This window comes from Ranitomeya imitator, chromosome 3 (genome assembly GCF_032444005.1).
Source record: "Ranitomeya imitator isolate aRanImi1 chromosome 3, aRanImi1.pri, whole genome shotgun sequence".
Classification (NCBI taxonomy): domain Eukaryota; kingdom Metazoa; phylum Chordata; class Amphibia; order Anura; family Dendrobatidae; genus Ranitomeya; species Ranitomeya imitator.
The window spans coordinates 97,027,554-97,050,746 of record NC_091284.1 but is presented as its reverse complement, the minus strand read 5'-3'; the positions used below and the strand labels follow the sequence as shown (position 1 = coordinate 97,050,746).

At 42.3% G+C, this 23,193-nt stretch overlaps 2 protein-coding genes across 9 annotated transcripts in view; one reads left to right on the top strand and one right to left on the bottom strand.

Moving 5' to 3' along the window:
* The window catches only part of MYO18A (myosin XVIIIA), a 420,009-nt gene that overhangs the window by 168,048 nt on the left and 228,768 nt on the right, over window positions 1-23,193 (bottom strand). For all 8 annotated transcript variants that reach the window (XM_069761190.1, XM_069761191.1, XM_069761193.1 and 5 more), the window contains 3 exons: window positions 14,040-14,181; window positions 5,100-5,259; window positions 2,694-2,880 (listed from right to left, as the gene is read on the bottom strand). In XM_069761190.1, coding sequence (XP_069617291.1) covers window positions 2,694-2,880; window positions 5,100-5,259; window positions 14,040-14,181 — 489 coding nt within the window. The remainder of the gene's footprint in view (window positions 1-2,693; window positions 2,881-5,099; window positions 5,260-14,039; window positions 14,182-23,193) is intronic.
* Window positions 17,647-23,193, top strand: part of CRYBA1 (crystallin beta A1) — a 426,252-nt gene continuing 420,705 nt past the window's right edge. The window contains exon 1 of the mRNA XM_069761202.1: window positions 17,647-17,654. The gene's annotated coding sequence lies outside the window, so the exon portion shown is untranslated. The remainder of the gene's footprint in view (window positions 17,655-23,193) is intronic.

The window sequence follows — 23,193 nt, the reverse complement described above, 5'->3', positions numbered from 1 at the left end:
GTTGCTGCAAGTAATGAGCTGATGACACTGCTTGACATCTTCTGATTTAAAGGGAAATAAGCATGATGAGTCTTTCCTTGGCGGACCAGTGCATCTACGGTCCTCAACTTTGCCCGTTTCTTAGCATTTCTTCAAAAGAACTTGAACAGCCGTTTTCTCAGTGTGTTTAGAAATGCTTGCCTGGGGAGACACTGCAGATGCAGTATAACAGCCTTGTGTCTTGTTGCTATGCTCACTCTTGCCATGGTGTATGACCTGTGGCATGAAACTGCCTTCCACAACCTCAACTTTGTAGCAGAGTTTGGTTGCTCCTGACTCTGTTGTAAGCCTCCTGCAAAGCATTTGCTGTATTCGTTAATTACAGTTTCAACCTACCTATGTATTTAACTCACGTAAAAAGCACAATTAATTCCACAGTGATTTTTCAGACAACAGCATCCTATAAAAATGATAATAATTATCACCTGTTTGGTATAATTGGCTATGTATACACATGACTATACTCCTACAAGATCGCTGACTGCCCTTCGTAGCTAATAGAACTGATGCAATTTTAAAACCAAAGAGCGGTCACAGCAAATATTGAATTGATATAGATTTCTCTTTTGTTCATTGACAAAAATAAGCCATTAACATTTCTATTTTTTTTTTTTTTAAAAACATTCTTTCTTTGCATTTTATCCCATACCTGCCTATATATTCTACACACATACAGAACAAACTTATCATATACATACACAAGTATGCAGTCATGGCCAAAAGTACGGACACCCCTGCAGTTCTATCAGATAATACTCAGTTTCTTCCTGAAAATGATTGCAATCACAAATTCTTTGGTATTATTATCTTCATTTAATTTGTCTTAAATGAAAAAAACACAAAAGAGAATGAAGCAAAAAGCAAAACATTGATCATTTCACACAAAACTCCAAAAATGGGCCAGACAAAAGTATTGGCACCCTCAGCCTAATACTTGGTTGCACAACCTTTAGCCAAAATAACTACGACCAACCGCTTCCAGTAACCATCAATGAGTTTCTTACAATGATCTGCTGGAATTTTAGACCAATCTTCTTTGGCAAACTGCTCCAGGTCCCTGATATTTGAAGGGTGCCTTCTCCAAACTGCCATTTTTAGATCTCTCCACAGGTGTTCTATGGGATTCAGGTCTGAACTCATTGCTGGCCACCTTAGAAGTCTCCAGTGCTTTCTCTCAAACCATTTTCTAGTGTGTTTTGGGTCATTGTCCTGCTGGAAGACCCATGACCTCCGAGGAAGACTCAGCTTTCTCACACTGGACCCTACCCTACATTATGCTGCAAAATTTGTTGTAGTCTTTAGACTTCATAATGCCATGCACACGGTCAAGCAGTCCAGTGCCAGAGGCAGCAAAGCAACCCCAAAACATCAGGGAACCTCCGCCATGTTTGACTGTAGGGGCCGTGTTCTTTTCTTTGAATGCCTCTTTTTTTCTCCTGTAAACTCTATGTTGATGCCTTTGCCCAAAAAGCTCTACTTTTGTCTCATCTGACCAGAGAACATTCTTCCAAAACGTTTTAGGCTTTTTCAGGTAAGTTTTGGCAAACTCCAGCCTGGCTTTCTTATGTCTCGGGGTAAGAAGTGGGGTCTTCCTGGGTCTCCTACCATACAGTCCCTTTTCATTCAGATGCCGACGGATAGTACCGGTTGACACTGTTGTATCCTCGGACTGCATGGCAGCTTGAACTTGTTTGGATGTTAGTCGAGGTTCTTTATCCAACATCCGCACAATCTTGCGTTGAAATCTCTTGTCAATTTTTCTTTTCCGTTCACATCTAGGGAGGTTAGCCACAGTGCCATGGGCTTTAAACTTCTTGATGACACTGCGCACGGTAGACACAGGAACATTCAGGTCTTTGGAGATGGACTTGTAGCCTTGAGATTGCTCATGCTTCCTCACAACTTGGTTTCTCAAGTCCTCAGACAGTTCTGTGGTCTTCTTTATTTTCTCTATGCTCAATGTGGTACACACAAGGACACAGGAAAGAGGTTGAGTCAACTTTAATCCATGTCAACTGGCTGCAAGTGTGATTTAGTTATTGCCAACACCTGTTAGGTGCCACAGGTAAGTTACAGGTGCTGTTAATTACACAAATTAGAGGAGCATTACATGATTTTTTGAACAGTGCCAATACTTTTGTACACCCCCTTTTTTAGGTTTGGTGTGGAATTATATCTAATTTGGCTTTAGGACAATTCTTTTTGTTTGTTTTTTTCATTTAAGACAAATTAAATGAAGATAATAATACAAAATAATTTGTGTTTGCAATCATTTTCAGGAAGAAAATGAGTATTATCTAGCAGAATTGCAGGGGTGTCAATACTTTTGGCCATGACTGTACACATATACAATGGTTTATGCACCCTTCAGAATTTTCCAGTTGCATACATATGGCCTAAATCAGATTTACAAACAAATCCTAAAAAGAAGATTAAAAAATAAATCAACCAAACGAGCCAAAAATATTAGCCTCGTTATTTTTGTATTGAGCAAAAGTGATCCAATATCACTTGTCTGAATGGCAAAAGTATGTGAACCTTTAGGAGAAGTAGATAATTTGATGTTGACACTAGAATCTGGTGTATTCAACCAATGGAATGACAAGCACCATTATATGTACACATATTGTACAGTATGGAACATTTTCACTTACTACTTGAAGTTTAATCTGAATACACAGCGACTTCTTCTTCACAGCTGCCACGCCAGTCGTAAATGTCTTTCGCATGCTGGTTGCTCTGCGGAGGGCCAGCTGGGACCCCCCCTCCAGGCCGGCTACTGAACCCGATAAGACTGTCGCTGTGCCCGTTCTGCCAGCAAATAAGCTACTAATCATTTTCCTGCGGGTGAGTAAGAACATGATGTAAAACAATACATGTGTTTCAAAAATAAAATGTTATTTTCATAAAAGTTCACTAAACAATGATGAAAAATATTAAAATATATCAAGATGGAAGTATCCGCACTACACATTCACTGCCTTTCTACTGGCAACTTTTCTTTGCACATAATTTTATAAAGGAATTCATTATATTTTACCCCATCTGAGACCATCTATTTTATATACAGGCATACACAAGCTTTTTCATTTTATTTTAGTCCCATGCCATCTAAGTCCATCACATAAGTAGGTATGCACACCTATCAAGAGCTCTTAGGAAATCTCATTCTAAAACCATAGCCATTAATAGGGAGTTGGTCCCACTCTTCTAGGAAGGCTTTCTACAAGATTTAAGAACATTTATTAGATGATGGGACCCATCAGAGAAGTATCACCTTGTCGCGGTTGATGGGCTCACATGAATTGGCCAATTTATGAGCTATGAACCTTCATTTTTGTATGTAATTTAAAAAAAAAAAAATTTACTTTTTATTACAGTTTACTCTGCAATTATGATAGATTTTGTGTTCGCATGTGTATTGGTCTCTACAGAGTGCAGCTGCATTCCTCCTTTTTGCAAGATTTAAGAGGGGATCTATGTGAATTTTTGTCCATTCATTCAGAAAAAAATCATTTGAGGTCAGACACTGATAATGGATGAAAAAACCCGGCTTGTAATCTTTGTTCTAGTTCATCCCAAAAGTGTGATGAGGTCATCGATCAGGACTCGGAGAGGGGATAATCAAATCCTTCCACACCAAACTCATCCAACCATGCCTTTACGGACCTTGCTCTGAGCACTAGGACACAGTCACGCAGAAATAGAAAAGGACCTTCCTCAATCTGTTCCCACAAAGTTGGAAGCAAACAATTGTCCAAAATGTCTTGGTATGCTGATGCATTAAGATTTCTCTTTACTAGAAATAAGGGGCCTAGGTCAATGTCTGAAAAACAAAGATTAGTGCCAGCTGACACAATGTAAGTCAGGCAGGTAACGTTCTCCAAACCCATACTCAACTATCAGGTGCCAGACAGAAGTGCAATTTGTCCCTCCACAGAACACGTTTTTTACTGCTGCAGTCTGCAGTGGCTGCTTTACACCACTGTATCCAGCACTTGGCATTGTGCTTGGTGATCTAAGGCTTTGCATGGAGCGGCTCGGCCATGGAAAACCATGTTTTGATGTTCATGACAGAAGAGGCTTGGAGGTCTGTATGAGCTATAACTATGTAGCCTATCACTGTGCAGCTGAGTTACAGTGGCGCCTAAACATGTCCTCTTTACAAGAATACCACTCATCGTTAATTGTGAAAGGTCATCCCTCATGAATATTACACACACTGGTGCAATAGTAGCTCCTATTAAAGTTAAAGGTGTTTTCCACTAGTTGGACAACACCTTCCAAATCTCTTTTTTCCCCTAAGAAAAATAAGAACACAAACTCGCCTCCAGTGGCAGCACTGTGCCGGCACTGACTCTCCCAGGGCTCGCATGACATTGTTATGTCATGCAATCTCAGCAACTTATCACACTCTCCTTCTTTGGACAAATCAATACATCTAGAAAAAATGGGAAAGCAGCCACAGCTCTGACTTCCTCCGAAGGTTAATTACTCCGTAGGAGAGGCGAGTGAAGCCTTTGCTGATTGATGCAGGGATCGCATGACATAATGTCCTGTGATGCCCAAAAGAGCCAGTGACAATAACGATGGAATGGAGCCAGCACTGGAGACGAGTATAAGTATTTTTTTTCTGGGTGGAAAGAAGGAATTCAGAAAGGTTTGTCAGAGTATTGGGGAACCCCTTTAAGAGTTTATGAAAGCCACAACCAATTCCTCTTGGAACAATGGGAACAGTTGTACCATTAGTTCACTTCAACTTTCATATAAAAAGACAGAAGTGATTGTGACTCTCGAATATATAATATATAGACTTTATTTTATTTTTCTAATTTTTTTTTCCGTAGAAAGGTTCTATAACAGGGGTTACACAATTGATAACCTTTTCAATACCAGGGAGAACCATCATCAAAACCATGGAGCGAAAAAACAATAAGCAGTATTTGACATTTAATAGTGCATTGTCACTCTTCATTCAGCAGATCTTGGCGCCATATTAATTCACAGAAATAACAGTTGCGATTTTTTAACCCCTGATATAAGTCTTAGTACTGTCTTACTTCTGGGAATCTTGTAGCAAACTAGCGGCATTCTGCGAGGCTGGGTTTTGCTTGACATAGTTTAACCATCCGGTAGCATCATATTCCACCCAGTTAGTGCCATAGGAGTGCCCCAGCAAGAAGTGATGTTCTTTATTGCTTCGGAGTAAAGGTTTTTTACCTGTACATGAATAACAGTATAAATCACAACATAAGTAGCAAAAAGCATAAGTCGTTTCATAACTTAATGAAAAAGGATCCAAGATCTGTACATGTTGAGATCTTCCAGACAAAACGTTACCTTGACCCAAAAATTCATTTTTTCAGATATTGAACTTTAACCCATATTAAACCCAATATCAGAACTGACAAATCCCCTTAACTGCCGACTGTCTTCACAACAAATATCCATAGACTTGCTTGAGAATAACAACCCTTGAGGAATGATGGGCTCTAAATGCTTTTTGTAGGGTCCAATACAAAGGTTTTACTTTTATCTTTAGATATAGTTTGGGAAACCTATCATTATATATCATTTGCTCCAGTGCTGACATACAGAAGAAAAAGGGAAATGCTCTCTACCTGTCACACGAGGCCACTTACTCTCAAAAGCGCTGGATGCCCTCTGTCAGCGCCAACGTGATTGACAGATAATCATATGAATGGTTTTCTAGCTGGAAAAGGGTTGAAATGATAAAAGCCTATATACTAACTTGAATGATCTGAGCATTCTCCAAATATCAGATATACCGGTGTGTGTCTATATACATACAGTGGGGCAAAAAAGTATTTAGACAGTCAGCAATAGTGCAAGTTCCACCACTTAAAAAGATGAGAAGCGTCTGTAATTTACATCATAGGTAGACCTCAACTATGGGAGACAAACTGAGAAAAAAAATCCAGAAAATCACATTGTCTGTTTTTTTATCATTTTATTTGCATATTATGGTGGAAAATAAGTATTTGGTCAGAAAAACAATCAAGATTTCTGGCTCTCACAGACCTGTAACTTCTTCTTTAAGAGTCTCCTCTTTCCTCCACTCATTACCTGTAGTAATGGCACCTGTTTAAACTTGTTATCAGTATAAAAAGACACCTGTTCACACCCTTAAACAGTCTGACTCCAAACTCCACTATGGTGAACACCAAAGAGCTGTCAAAGGACACCAGAAACAAAATTGTAGCCCTGCACCAGGCTGGGAAGACTGAATCTGCAATAGCCAACCAGCTTGGAGTGAAGAAATCAACAGTGGGAGCAATAATTAGAAAATGGAAGACATACAAGACCACTGATAATCTCCCTCGATCTGGGGCTCCACGCAAAATCCCACCCCGTGGGGTCAGAATGATCACAAGAATGGTGAGCAAAAATCCCAGAACCACGCGGGGGGACCTAGTGAATGAACTGCAGAGAGCTGGGACCAATGTAACAAGGCCTACCATAAGTAACACACTACGCCACCATGGACTCAGATCCTGCAGTGCCAGACGTATCCCACTGCTTAAGCCAGTACATGTCCGGGCCCGTCTGAAGTTTGCTAGAGAGCATTTGGATGATCCAGAGGAGTTTTGGGAGAATGTCCTATGGTCTGATGAAACCAAACTGGAACTGTTTGGTAGAAACACAACTTGTCGTGTTTGGAGGAAAAAGAATACTGAGTTGCATCCATCAAACACCATACCTACTGTAAAGCATGGTGGTGGAAACATCATGCTTTGGGGCTGTTTCTCTGCAAAGGGGCCAGGACGACTGATCCGGGTACATGAAAGAATGAATGGGGCCATGTATCGTGAGATTTTGAGTGCAAACCTCCTTCCATCAGCAAGGGCATTGAAGATGAAACGTGGCTGGGTCTTTCAACATGACAATGATCCAAAGCACACCGCCAGGGCAACGAAGGAGTGGCTTCGTAAGAAGCATTTCAAGGTCCTGGAGTGGCCTAGCCAGTCTCCAGATCTCAACCCTATAGAAAACCTTTGGAGGGAGTTGAAAGTCCGTGTTGCCAAGCGAAAAGCCAAAAACATCACTGTTCTAGAGGAGATCTGCATGGAGGAATGGGCCAACATACCAACAACAGTGTGTGGCAACCTTGTGAAGACTTACAGAAAACGTTTGACCTCTGTCATTGCCAACAAAGGATATATTACAAAGTATTGAGATGAAATTTTGTTTCTGACCAAATACTTATTTTCCACTATAATATGCAAATAAATTGTTAAAAAAACAGACAATGTGATTTTCTGTATTTTTTTTTCTCAGTTTGTCTCCCATAGTTGAGGTCTACCCATGATGTAAATTACAGACGCCTCTCATCTTTTTAAGTGGTGGAACTTGCACTATTGCTGACTGACTAAATACTTTTTTGCCCCACTGTATATACTAGCTATTGAACCCGTTCTACGCCCGGGTGGCGAGCATTTATATTGGTATACGGTCTCCATCCTGGTATGTGCTGCTCCATCCTGACCCCCCTTCCTGTCATGTGCTGCACCCATCCTGCGCCCCCATTCTGACATGTGCTGCTCCATCCTGCGCCCCCATTCTGTCATGTGCTGTTCCCATCCTGCGCCCCATTCTGTCATGCGCTGCTCCCATCCTGCGCCTCCATTCTGTCATTTGCTGCTCCCATCCGGCGCCCCCGTTCTGTCATGTGCTGCTCCCAACCTGCGCCTCCCTGTCATGTGCTGCTCCCATCCTGCACCCCCGTTCTGTCATGTGCTGCTGCCATCCTGCACCCCCGTTCTGTCATGTGCTGCTCCCATCCTGCGCCACCGTTCTTTAATTTGCTGCTCCCATCCATATGCCCCATACGCTGCTCCATAAGATGCTCCATAGTATATGCCCCGTATCAGGTGGCGTAAGTAACAAATTGCTGTGGCATGAAATGCCACAGCAATTTGTTACTTGCGCCACCTGATTCCTTTCCGCCGCCATTTTCTTGGTCCTCCTGCTGGCGGAATCGGCGCCTGCGCAGTCCGTGCTTTCCGGCGCCATTTTCTTGAAGACACACTGCAGTGCACAGGCGCAGATTCCGGCAGCAGGACAAATTAATCAGGTGGCGTAAGTAACAAATTGCTGTGGCATGATGTGCCACAGCTTCATGCCACAGCAATTTGTTACTTACGCCATTCCTTTCCACCCATTTTCTTCGTCCTCCTGCTGCCGGAATCGGCGCCTGCGCAGTCCGTGCTTTCCGGTGCCATTTTCTTGAAGACACACCTGCAGTGTGTCTTCAAGAAAATGGCGCCGGAAAGCGCGGACTGCGCAGGCGCCGATCCGGCAGCAGGAGGACGAAGAAAATGGGCGGAAAGGAATGGCGTAAGCAACAAATTGCTGTGGCATGAAGTGCCACAGCATAATCAGGGCGCAAATAATGCACGGTGTCCCCCTGCTCCCGACCCCTGCTCCCGGCAGTCCGCGCCTTCCGGCGCCATTTTTTTTTTTCTGACACTCTATAATGTAACGCTAGAAGCTTCGCGCCTGCGAGGTCTATAAAGGCTTTGGACGGAGTGACACTCCCAGCGTTATAATATATATATATATATATATATATATATATATATATATATATATATATATATATATATATATATATATATATATATATATATATATATATATATATATATATATATACACACACACATACATACACACACTGTGTACACATAGAATAGGTATATATATATATATATATATTTTTTTTTTTTTTTTATCTGTCTACGTCTCTCTCTCTCTCTCTCTGTATATATATATATATATATTTTTTTTTTAAGTATTTGGGGCTAAAAATCATTTTAACTATCTGGATTTATTAAAACTCTTGCATCGTTTGGCTTTTACAGACTTTTTTCCCTCTGCACATTCAACTTTGATGGGGTCTGTGGTCATAAATCAGCTGAGAGGAGCTATAAAAATTAAAAAAAAAAAAAGCCGATCAAAGAGTAAAACTCTCCAATTAGACAGGCAAAGTGAGCTCACTGACAGTCTCATTTAGCCCGTTCTGCAAGGAGCAATAGACGGTAACACAAAGACTAAAGCAAGCAAGCTGGATACATTTTTTAATGAAACCCAATTGCAAAAATGATTTTTAGCCAAAAACACATGCAGAAGAAAAAAACAAACATGTCCCCAAGAATAGGCAATCCTTTTAAATAACCATTTCTCAAGATTCAGTAAAGACACAGCCCATCTGTCAGAAGGCAGTAGATGCTAGGGGGTCTCATCATAGTTTAGAGCAGTGCTTCTCATACCGAGAGACAGACCTTTTAGGTTCCACAATTTTTGGGGATTCGTTACTGGTGATGCAGTTTTGACTGTGATCACATTTCTCCGGCAACAACATGATTTTGTGTGGCAACAGAACAGATGCCCCCCAACCCCGAGAGGTGGCCTCCAGCTGTTGCATCCATTACCAGGCGTATGTAGAGGTGGCTGGGCATTTGGTTGGGGGACTCAAGTTCAAGTTCTCGGGAAAGGTGCAGGTCAGGGGGGTGGACATGCCACAAATGTTTAAGAGAATATTCTTTTAATTACATGTTTTGTAATGGCGCTCAAATGTGGTTACTATATAACCCTTTCACAATCCTGTTGTGGAATTTTGAATTAAAGGGGTTGTCCATTTCAGGAAAGTGGACTCCAAAAGTAAAATAGCTAAAATGACACACACAGTAAGAACTCGCGATACTTCGGCCCTGCGCGGTTTCTCCGCCACTGCTCCGGATTAAGGGTTTTGACTGCAGCAGGAGACAGCACGCATCACCTTTGCAGCCAATAACTGAGCTCAGATTCTTCATACCATCTGCCATGGCGCTCAGTGATTGGCTACTGCAGTGATGCGCACTGTAAATATCACGTCACCGCTGCAGGGAAAAAATGGAGACCACAGCAATAGCTGGATCCAGATTTGTGATATTTTAGTTATTTAACAGTGACGAGGGTCTTCTTTCCTGAAACTGCATAACCTCTTTAAAGAGGTATTCCCATTGACAAGGTCCTATCCCAATAAATTGTAGGTGTAATAATAATATTAGCAAATACTTCTAATTAGAAATAAAAGCTCACCGACACAAAAAGAGGACTTAGAAATCCTCCAAAAAATTGAAAAAAGTCATAGAGAAAAAAGCAGAGATGTTTACCTGAGGAAGCCTCCAACCAAATGCACTGGCAGGGTGCAGCGGACCCGATTAATGATGGCAAACACACAGGTGCAAAAAATACCGATCAAACAACCACCAACATAGCAAATCAGAAGAACTATTCTACATTTCTAATTGATTATTCCCATAGTCCTATATTTGACAATGGCTAGAGTCACTTCCACATAGAGCATACACACATTTTCAAATGGTAAAAAACCAGAAGAAAAAATGAAGTGAGGGAGAGAATACGATATAAAATAATAAATTTATTTAGAACTTATTCTAAAAAAGTGTATTTACACATGATATAAAATTAGACACAAAAAATGCACAAAAATGTGGGGGGAACGGAAACCTCCAAATACCAGGGGAGGCACCCCACAAACTATCACTGTTATGTGGTACTGATAATGATCCAAAAAGGCAGCTAAATAAATTGGTAACAATATGTGTCTAGACAATCAAAGAAATGCTTAGAGGATCAAAGAATAGTTTGCAACGCACAGGGTTAGCTGACAAATGGTAATATGTAATCTTAGAGAGGACGTATATCCATAGGGTCATAAGCATATGTACCCAGTATCTTGGCATGCAGTATGCTGTAAAGGAACCTGGGGAGTGTACTTGGCACTATATATATATGCAGGAAGGATATATGGTACAACGCCTATCTAGGTATAGTAGGAAAGGTATTTTACCTGAGATAAATAGATGTCAGGAACCTGGGCGTGATAGCAGGATAGTGTGGAGGCCTCCCGCGCCCGACAAGCGCCGTTTCGCAATAGAGCTTCCTCAAATGGGGCGTGGATCTAGATAGGCGTTGTACCATATATCCTTCCTGCATATATATAGTGCCAAGTACACTCCCCAGGTTCCTTTACAGCATACTGCATGCCAAGATACTGGGTACATATGCTTATGACCCTATGGATATACGTCCTCTCTAAGATTACATATTACCATTTGTCAGCTAACCCTGTGCGTTGCAAACTATTCTTTGATCCTCTAAGCATTTCTTTGATTGTCTAGACACATATTGTTACCAATTTATTTAGCTGCCTTTTTGGATCATTATCAGTACCACATAACAGTGATAGTTTGTGGGGTGCCTCCCCTGGTATTTGGAGGTTTCCGTTCCCCCCCCATTTTTGTGCATTTTTTGTGTCTAATTTTATATCATGTGTAAATACACTTTTTTAGAATAAGTTCTAAATAAATTTATTATTTTATATCGTATTCTCTCCCTCACTTCATTTTTTCTTCTGGTTTTTTACCATTTGAAAATGTGTGTATGCTACATTTCTAATTGGAAGCATTTGCTATTATTACTACTACACCTACTACATATTGGGTTAGGATCTAGGTGATGGGAATACCCCTTTTAAGGCCATGTTCACACGCTGCGGATCCGCAGCGTTTCCGCATCTGCGGGTCCGCATCGGTTTCTCGTGCGTTTACAGTACAATGTAAACCTATGGGAAACGCAATCCTCAGTGCATATGCTGCGGAAAAAACGCGCGGAAACGCAGCGGTTTACATTCCGCAGCATGTCAATTCTTTGTGCGGATTCCGCAGTGGTTTTACACCTGCTCCATAATAGAAAACCGCAGGTGTAAAGCCGCAGGGGAATCCGCACAAAAACCGCCGTAAATCCGCAGGAAAAAAGCAGGTTTTTTTTATCAAATCCGCTGGGGAAAAATCCGCAGTGGACCATCTCTACGTGTGCACATACCCTAAGGGTTGGTATCATGCATAGTATCTCTACCTATTGGCCATAATGGAAGATGATTAAAAAGAGAATCCCTATTTCTAGAGCACCAGGCACATCCATGAATTATACAAAAGCCAGAGGAACTGAAGACTTGCCTTTGGATTTCCTGACTATTTTAGGACCCTCCCAATAAAAGGGAGATTAGACACAGTGGATAACCTCTTCATTTGTTAAGTAGCGCAACAATTTTTTTAATGTCTTTTTTTTACATTTTTTTATGTAATTCATAACCTTGAGATTAGTACAGTTGTGGCCAAAAGTATTGACACCCCTGCAATTCTGTCAGATAATACTCAGTTTCTTCCTGAAAATGATTGCAAACACAAATTATTTGGTATTATCTTCATTTAGTTTGTCTTAAATGAAAAAACACAAAAAGAATTGTCCTAAAGCCAAATTGGATATAATTCCACACCAAACATAAAAAAGGGAGTGGACAAAAGTATTGGCACTGTTCGAAAAATCATGTGATGCTTCTCTAATTTGTGTAATTAACAGCACCTGTAACTTACCTGTGGCACCTAACAGGTGTTGGCAATAACTAAATCACACTTGCAGCCAGTTGACATGGACTAAAGTTGACTCAACCTCTGTCCTGTGTCCTTGTGTGTACCACATTGAGCATGGAGAAAAGAAAGAAGACCAAAGAACTGTCTGAGGACTTGAGAAACCAAATTGTGAGGAAGCATGAGCAATCTCAAGGCTACAAGTCCATCTCCAAAGACCTAAATGTTCCTGTGTCTACCGTGCGCAGTGTCATCAAGAAGTTTAAAGCCCATGGCACTGTGGCTAACCTCCCTAGATGTGAACGGAAAAGAAAAATTGACAAGAGATTTCAACGCAAGATTGTGCGGATGTTGGATAAAGAACCTCGACTAACATCCAAACAAGTTCAATCTGCCCTGCAGTCCAAGGGTACAACAGTGTCAACCCGTACTATCCGTCGGCGTCTGAATGAAAAGGGACTGTATGGTAGGAGACCCAGGAAGACCCCACTTCTTCCCCCGAGACATAAAAAAGCTGGGCTGGAGTTTGCAAAAACTTACCTGAAAAAGCCTAAAACGTTTTGGAAGAATGTTCTCTAGTCAGATGAGACAACAGTAGAGCTTTTTGGGCAAAGGCATCAACATAGAGTTTACAGGAGAAAAAAAAGAGGCATTCAAAGAAAAGAACACGGTCCCTACAGTCAAACATGGCGGAGGTTCCCTGATGTTTTGGGGTTGCTTTGCTGCCTCTGGCACTGGACTGCTTGCCGTGTGCATGGCATTATGAAGTCTGAAGACTACCAACAAATTTTGCAGCATAATGTAGGGCCCAGTGTGTCAAAACTGGGTCTCCCTCAGAGGTCATGGGTCTTCCAGCAGGACAATGACCCAAAACACACTTCAAACAGCACTAGAAAATGGTTTGAGAGAAAGCACTGGAGGCTTCTAAGGTGGCCAGCAATGAGTCCAGACCTGAATCCCATAGATCACCTGTGGAGAGATCTAAAAATGGCAGTTTGGAGAAGGCACCCTGCAAATATCAGGGACCTGGAGCAGTTTGCCAAAGAAGAATGGTCTAAAATTCCAGCAGAGCATTGTAAGAAACTCATTGATGGTTACCAGAAGCGGTTGGTCGCAGTTATTTTGGCTAAAGGTTGTGCAACCAAGTATTAGGCTGAGGGTGCCAATACTTTTGTCTGGCCCATTTTTGGAGTTTTGTGTGAAATGATCAATGTTTTGCTTTTTGCTTCATTCTCTTTTGTGTTTTTTCATTTCATTCAAGACAAATTAAATGAAGATGATAATAATACCAAAGAATGTGTGTTTGCAATCATTTTCAGAAAGAAACTGAGTATTATCTGACAGAATTGCAGGGGTGTCAATACTTTTGGCCACAACTGTATATAACATTCCCAACAAAGGAAGCTTCACGAAAGGTTCCTGATAGCAGGAGAAGATTTTGCTTTGTACACAGCACAAAATTAAAATAGACTGAAAATATGTAAAGATAATATAATATGATTGTTATAGGAGGAAAAAAAACTAAAAGAACAATTTTATTACCAGTCTCTTCTCCTTTCTGAGGTCCATAGTAAGTAAAAAGTCGCTCCAAAAGGGTGCTCTCATTGCCACCAGGCTGCAACGCTTCTTCTTCCAGCAACCACAAAAGACCTCTGGCCTCATCAGTCCTTGCAATGGTCCTTACCTGCGATTAAAACCAAGTTCAATATCCAAGAAGCAATTCTCCCTTCTCCTCCTGTCAAACAATAGTTTGCAACTTATTTTTCATGTGCAAAAGGAGTGTGAGCACAAGGAATAAGAGCGGCAAACAAACCCCCATTAATCAGAGTAACAAACTGCTCCGTCCCCTCTTATCCACAATCTCATTTCTCCAGTACTCCAGGCAGCTTTGCTTCTAATTGCCAGCCTGATTTTCTTGATGAAATGGCAATAAAGAAAAGGGGATAAAAAAAACAACAACAACAAGGCAGACGAGTCAGCAGGGGTAATTCTCGGCCCTATTTTAAAAAGACACTTGAAGAGAGGAATCAATACTTAATGCTCGACACAGTAAAACACATCATTTTCTAGTAAAACGTTTTAGTCTGGTTTCTTGGCTCTTTTGAAAATTCGTTGAGGGTGAGACTACAAGGTAAAATGACTGCCCTCATTGCTGGGCAAGATAAAGATCCACCACACAGGCATTGTGCCTCTACCTCCTTCACTTTCACCAATTACTGCTTGTAAACTACAAGGCATTTTTTTCTTCTTCTTTAATGGGTTTTTAAGATCAATACAACTTTAATTAGTTTATAAATGTATTTATCGTGAAACGCAGAGATCATACGTATCTAACACCATGATAGCACTCACTGGACAGATAAATAATGTAAGAAAAGGGGGGTACGTCTTTAAAGCTATACGATATTCTTAGTGCAAGATTGCCAATCCCGACCCTTTATGGCAAACTTTGATTTTTAGAGCAAGTTCAGATGTAAAATAAGTTTTAGAAGGTGCGGCAAATCATTAGAAAATCCGGATTGTGTTGAAGATTGCAGGGGGTTACATCAGCTGTAAAAATCTGTAGCATTTCTGCAACAGAATTCTGTATGGCTTTCTCTTGATGTTGATGGACGGTAATGTTATAGCGGATTTATTACGTGCATGATGCCAAGTGGGCTTCGTCGTCTTAAAAGTACACAGTTCAATCAAGTCAAAGTAAAAAAGAAAATTGGCCTTTACTCAACCATGCCATATTTCAGTTGACAATAAGCAGTGGCCTCATGGTGGCTCAGTGTTTAGCAATCTTGGGTTCAATTCTCACCAAGGACGACATCCGTGGTTCTCCCAGTGTTTGCATCAGCTACTCGGATTTCATCCCACACTCCAAAAAAGCTCTTGGACTATTGAGCATGGGTATGACAGACCAAGCCATCTGATGCCGTGCACCCTTTTTAACTATCGGTATGGACCATCACCTTCTTCATACTATACTCGGGTAGAATCATGCGCTGTGGTCAACAAGAATCAATTTTAAACAAAATGGCAAATTTTCTATGTATTTCTTTGACCTTTTATTTTCCTTCTTTACCTTTACCCCCTGCTATTGCAAGGTTAAGTAGTAATTAGTAGACTGTGAGCCCTCGCGGGCAGGGTCCTCTCTCCTCCTGTACTTGAGTGTGCCTTGTATTGTTCATGTTTATTGTACTTGTCTATATTTGCCCCTTTTTCACATGTAAAGCGCCATGGAATAAATGCCACCATAAAAATGAATAATAATAATCTGCACAAACAGGCCCCCATACACATTAGACTAATGCCAGCCCAGCCCGCCAATATTGATGCATTTGACAGACTGTGTAACATTTATGGAGGCGGCCTGCAAACTAATCATTGACGGAAAAGTTGATTGGGCATGTCTGATTAGACTGAGCGCTCCTGTGTTCTCTTTAGAGAAAGCTGCTGTCAGTATCATCTGTTGGGGACTTATCTCCCCACCAAAGAAGGATAGGGCGATTGAACTCTAAGCCCCCACTTAGCCATCATCACCCAACAGATTATATCAAGAAACAGTTGGGAGGCAGTCAGGGCCGTATTTGCCACTAGGCACTTGAGGGCACGTGCCTAGGGCATGACGATGCGGGGGGCGGCACCTGAGCAAGTTTTTTGTTCTGCTTTTTTTTTTTCTACATTTAAGTCCGGGGTCTCCTCCCCGCTTGCGCCTGCCCGCCTCCGACCTCACAACCCCTCCCCCCCCCCCGCTTGAAGACGTCATACTCCAGCGATGCCTGGTCTCAGCGTCTGCAGCTCGTCCTGTGTGAGCGGTCACGTGGTACTGCTTATTAAGGTGATGAATATGGACGCATATTCATCACCTTAATGAGCGGTATCACGTGACCGCTCGGGCAGGAAGAAGCTACCGCAACGGGACAGAGCTGGGTTCGGCGCGTTGTGGAAAGATGAGTATGACAGCCAGGGAGGACGGAGGGAGGGAGGATGAAGGAAGGTGGAGGAAGGATGGGGGAGCAAGCCATGCGTGCAAGATGGGAGCAGGAGCCAGGGAAAGCAAAGCCATTCATTCAAGGAGGAGGAAACTGATCCATTCATACAAGAGGGGGGGGGAACGAAAGCTGGGCCATTCATACAAGGGGGAGGAAACTGAGCCATTCATACAAGGGGGGGAACTGAGCCATTCATATAAGGGGAGGAAAGCTGAGCCATTCATACAAGGGGGGGGGGGGAACTGAGCCATTCATACAAGGGGGAGGAAAGCTGAGCCATTCATACAAGGGGGGGGACGAAAGCTGGGCCATTCATACAAGGGGGGAACTGAGCCATTCATACAAGGGGGATGAAAGCTGAGCCATTCATACAAGGGGGGGAATGAAAGCTGGGCCATTCATACAAGGCGGGGAAAGCTGAGCCATTCGTACAAGGGGGGGAGAGCTGAGCCATTCATACAGGGGGAGGAAAGCTAAGCCGTTCATACAAGGGGGAGGAAAGCTGAGCCATTCATACAAGGGGGGAAAGCTGGGCCATTCATACAAGGGGGAGGAAAACTGAGCCATTCATACAAGGGGGGGGGAAGCTGAGCCATTCATACAAGATAGGAGGGGGGGAACAATTTGAGTGGGGATGTGTGTGGTGAGCTTGAGTGGGGATGAGGGGATTTATTATGTGTGGGGACAATTGGAGTGAGGATGGAGGGATTTATTGTGTGTGGGGACAATTTGAGTGAGGATAGGGGGATTTATTATGTGTGGGAGAATTGGAGTGGGATTGGGGGATTTAATGTGTGGGGGGATATTTGAGGACACAAAATGAAGAGCAAAGGGGGAAATGGGGAAACAGTATGGGGGAATGGGGGACATGTATGAGGAAACAGTACTGGGGAATGGGGGGCATGTATGAGGAAACAGTACTAGGCAATGGGGGGCATGTAGGAGGAAACAGTACGGGGGAATGGGGGGCATGTATGAGGAAACCGTACTAGGCAATGGGGGCATGTATGAGGAAACAGTACTGGGGAATGGGGGGCATGTATGGGCAATGGGGGGCGTGTATGAGGAAAAAGTACGAGGGGATGGGTGCAGTAGGTATGGTGAGTGAACGGGGGAATGTATGTGGGCACAGTATGAGGAGCGATGTGAAAAATGTATGTGGACAGAGTACGGGGAGTGAGGGTGATGGGATGTGAGCAAACACAGTATGGGGAGTATGGGGAGATGTGCTGGGGGCTGGGGGGGGGCAAAATGAATTCTTTCCCCAGGTGTCAGAAAACCGACATACACCTCTGCCGGTATGCTACTGCAAGCGGTGATTACCGGGTCCGGTGGAGGGATGTCTGTGCACAGGCAGTGAGGCAGGGACTGAGGGTGTGCACATAGAGAGAATGGAGACCCGGAGACTGCCCGTCCTAGTCTACGCCATAGCCTGGAGCCCTCTTTATCATAGGAATATGTCAGTTAATAAATTGTTTTTGTAAAGCTTTATAGTGTAGTTTTAGGTCAGAGAGCGATGGTTAAGGATGAGCTAGCAAGGTGCAGGGACAGGTAGTGATGTCTATTTGCGGACATGTGCACTTGCGGTTTTGCACTTGCGGTGAGACAAAAAAAAAAAAAAACACTGCTAGCAGCGTTTTTTTCCATTGCTGCAAGTACCGCATTTGCCGGATCGCGGCAAAACCGCAGGTGCCGCACATGTCCGCAAGTCCCATAGGGAATGAATGAGGCTGAACACAGTGTTGCCGTAAGTGATCAGTTATGCGGCAGATGCGGAAAAACTGCCGGATCTGCTGCAAAAGGCTACTTTCACATCAGCGATTTTTGCCAAAGTCACTGCCGATAGTGTCATACTCACCAAGGGGGAGGCAGCACTAAAAGTGCCTAGGGCAGCAGAAACTCTAAATATGGTCCTGGAGACAGTCATACATATTAGATGGTTGGCTGCTCCGACCAAAAGCAATGGATTCAGCCGTCTTATTGCTAACGTGTATGGGGGCCTTAAATGATGCAACATAAGGCTCATGACGATCCACGTTTTGACTCTCATGGTTTTTACTCTGAAGACACTTTTTTTTTTTTTTTTAATCAACCCAGAAAAAAAAAACCTGTGGCATTGTTCTTAAGGAAGTGAAAAGTGACGTCTGTAATACAGATCCCTTCTGCCTCCACGTTGGGTAGTGCAGGGGCCCTTACTTGGCCACTATTCTGCTCTAAGGTTAGAGGGAGGCAACGTACATGGATAAAAACGGAAACAATTTTGTCCTGCACATGACAGCCTGATAACTCGCTTGCCATGATTCTCTATGGTAGCAAACTGAATTTATACTTTTGATCTTTTATTGCAGATCCACAAGTCATGAGTAATTCTAGCGTTGTGATGGGATTTGTTTCAAGGACAGAAAGTTATCTGGTGCTGATCACAATCATCTTGGCAATTGGAAAAATTGCAACTACTTTTATTATACCTTTTTTGTGCAACACGTACAGGTGCCATTGATTTACTAGGGACAACACTCATGGATCTCATACGCCCCTACTTCTATTCATGAGGTCTATATTTCTGATATCATGGATGGCATCGGTTATATAAAGGCAATTTACTGTACGGACTGCGTGCGCACTTTACAGTATTTTGTGGGCATGTACAGGACTTTATTGTACCGTCATATAATTTATATGATTTGAAGGTGAATTTCATGGCTATGATCTACTACAATGTGATTGCTCTTTGTGGTTAAAGGATGTAACGCGGCTATATCATCCTCCTCTAAACTCACAGACGTGTCGGGAATAGCTTAAGCTCTGCATCCCATCGAGACATACTGTCTCCTCATTAAAGTAACATCTGACAAAACTGCTCTCAGCAATTCTGTCCAGATTGTTTATGCATGGCTGCTACACAAAATCCAGAATGACTAAAGTCATATCTAAAAAAAAGTCCTTCTTCATCTGCCATGGCAAATGCATAGTCATCCGTGTAGCCATAGTGGCCATTTCTGGTGAAAAAATTAGTTCTATGTTGTAGTCGCCTACTAATTATATGTTACAAACCACAAATTTTCACTTTTCCATAATTGAGTCCCAATCCATGAAAGCATAAGCTTAGTAATAAGGGAATTTATCAGCTACTCCCAGTGTATATGCCATTATATCTATCATTTATAAAGATCACAAAGCTAGTAGTCCATTAATCATGGCATGTGATATAAGGCTTTAGGTCAGGGGTGCACAACCTGCAGCCTGGAGGTCACATGAGGGCCGTGATACCTTTCTGATTGGCCCTAAACCATCTGCATAGTGTCTGATGACATGTATTTTCCATGTCATGGAGAAGATCAGTGGCACATAGCCCTGTAAGGACGGGTAATAATGAATGGTGTGCTGAAAGGAGAAGATGAGGTGAAGAAGTAACCATGCGGACTGCTGTTACATTCATTGTAGTTTATAGAAGAGAAACACTACTGCATCATCGTCTGGCAAATAGTACAATGTAGAGAACTGATTGCAAGGTCTCTGCCTTCCTGGACTAGAAACCCATGAGAATGAGATGGCACCTCTACCTTCCCGATAGGTGGGAACTCCATAAATGGAACCAGCTCCTATTGCTAATTATGGCACATGCCTTCAATATGCAGTGAATGTCTCAGAAGGTAATACTTTGGTAACACTGCAGCACGTGGAGTTGGTGTGCTCTGACAATGTGGCCCTTGAACCCACAAAGGGCTTTAGGTACAACGTATAGCTGTGTCAATGATGAACTAGTCAACATCTGCATATACTCCATTCCCTACACAGAAGGGGACCAAAGGGGTATATGGACTCTGCAGATCTAGTACAGACAGGGCTCTTCCTCCAACAGTTTCTTAGTAGCGATGTTAGCAGCTAACCACATGAGTATTTTGGAGTTGCCTTCTGAGGAATAGCCGCAGTTTAAAATGTGAACCATAAATGTCAATCAAAGCAGTGATTACTAAGGTTTAGCACTGAACATAAAATAAATGAGGCGTCACAACTTTCAACCAGAGGCCATTAAGAGGTAAAAGCAATTCATATGGGATTTTATATTCATAGGAGCTAATAATTTCCCATCTGGCTTAGGATGAATTGTGGGATGGAATGTAAAAGTTTCAGACAGATCTCCGAGATTAACAGAGAACTGATGGGGTCATTTTCGGTGGTCAATGATAATATATTGGAATCAAAGACATCTTGTCGGTGTATTTTAAGGCTGAATTCAGAAGTCTGTATCTCTGTCAAAGTACGGAACGAGGCGCATCAAACGGCTGCGGGTCTCCTGACCTAAACAGACAGCCATATAAGCCTATATTAAATGGTCAAGCTCATGTCAGGAGACCTGCAGCTTGTCCATGCATCCCGATCCATACTCAGACTGTGATATACGGAGAAATTGTAACCTTCCACATAAAGCTACAATTAGCCTTAGGGCAGAGACAGACTGCCATATTTCTCGTGCGAGAATCACATTGTAAAACTCGTACTGGCTGTCGGCTCTCCTGACCTGAGCTTGACAGCTGCATAGTAATCCATCACGCTGTCATGCTCAGGTCAGGAGAGGTGCCGGCCAGTCCATGCAGTGCGATGCAATTCTCACACGAGAAATACGGCAGTCTGTCTCTGCCCTTAAAGAGACCTGCAACCTGCTGTAGGCTGTCACATTTAAGTCTCTCTCTTGCAGGTGTTGGTGAAGGTCACAGCTCTTGTACCAGAGTTGTCATAGTACATCCTAAACTTGGACTCAAAACATAATTTGGGATCCAAGGATCACATTGTCAGAGCAAAGCAACTCAACGTGCCACAGTGTTACATGCAGAAAAAAAGTACCACCTTGCAGTTATGTACAATAATCGCTCAGATGGGAGAGGGTTAAATCCAAAATCGAAATCTTGAAAATTGATACTAAAAGACATAGGACTAAAGTATCAAGTTGCATAACTGTATTTGCCCATCTTTACATGCAAATGAGCACAGATATGTAATATCCTTACATACAAGATGCAGTCTCTAATGAGGCATATGGACTGAAGCGTCTATTAAAAAAAAATGGCTGCGGTATTTAATCATAGCAACAAATATACCTCTGCACAAGCACTTTAATGATTGTTGGAATGATTCTGCTAAAGTCTGGCCATCTCTATACACCATAATACTTAGAGGTGCATCTCACATAATTAGAGTGTCAACAAAAAGTTAATTTATTTCAGTTCTTCAATACAAAAAGTGAAACCCATATATTAGATAAGAGTCATTATAAATAGAGTGATGTATTTCAAGTGTTTATTTCTGTTAATGTTGATGATTATGGCTTACAGCCAATGAAAACCCAAAAATCAATATCTCAGTAAATTAGAATGCTTTTTAACACCAGCTTGTAAAAATGATTTTAAAATCTGAAATGTTGGCCTACTGAAATGTATGTTCAGCAAATGTACTCAATACTTGGTCAGGGCTCCTTTTGCATCAACTACTACATCAATGCGGCGTGGCATGGAGGCAATCAGCCTGTGGCGCTGCTGAGGGGTTATGGAAGCCCAGGTTGCTTTGGGTCTGATGTCTCATCTTCCTCTTGACAATACCCCATAGATTCTATAGGGTTAAGGCCAGGCGAGTTTGCTGGCCAATCAAGCAGAGCGATACTGTTGTTTGTAAACCAGGTATTGGCACCTGTCCACACTGCCAAAAGTACCAAGTCCTGATGGAGAATGAAAATTCCATCTCCAAAAAGCTTGTCAGCAGAGGGAAGCATGAAGTGCTCTCAAATTTCCTGGTAGACGGCTGCACTGACTTTGGTCTTGATAAAACACAGTGGGCCTACACCAGCTGATGACATGGCTCCCGAAACCATCACTGATTGTGGAAACTTCAAACTAGACCTTGGAAATCAAAGTCCCAGAGTCTGGAGGAAGAGTGGAAAGACAGACAATCCAAGCTGTTTGAGGTCTAGTGTGAAATTTCCACAATCAGTGATGGTTTGGGGAGCCATGTCATCTGCTGGTGTAGGTCCACTGTGTTTTATCAAGACTAAAGTCAGCGCAGCCGTCTACCAGGATATTTTAGAGCACTACATGATTCCCTCTGACGACCAGGTTTTGGAGATGGACATTTTTTTTTTTTTTATCAGATAGATTTTTATTATCCGCAAAGAATAAACAATCAGAATATTTCTCATGACAATGTTACATTAAACATTTACAGATAACTTTTTACCCCCGACCCAGAGCCCCCCCCACCCCGCCTAACCCCCAGAGACCTCAGCCAGAGCCACCCCACTTCCCATCATCATACAAACATTTGAATAAACATCCGTTATATTTCCATTGAATACTAGGCTCCCTATATTTTCATTTATCATCCTAATTCAAGTCTATCCACGGTTGCCACAGCTTGTGGAAGATGTCCAGCTTATTCCTTTTGGTGTAGATACTTTTCTCCAAAGTAAGTATATGCTCCGTTTGCATAAGAAAGTCTCTTCTTGTTGGAGGTTCCTCTCTAATCCAAAATTTGGCGATCAATTTCCTCGCAATGAATAACAATCGTGCAATAGCTATTTTAAACATGTTGTCCGTAACAATTTCCTCCACATATCCCAATATGCAAGTCAGTGGAACCCTAGGGACAGAACATCCATACACCAGTTCAATACGATTTAAAACAACTATCCAGAAGGAGGACAGTCTAGGGCACTGCCACATCAT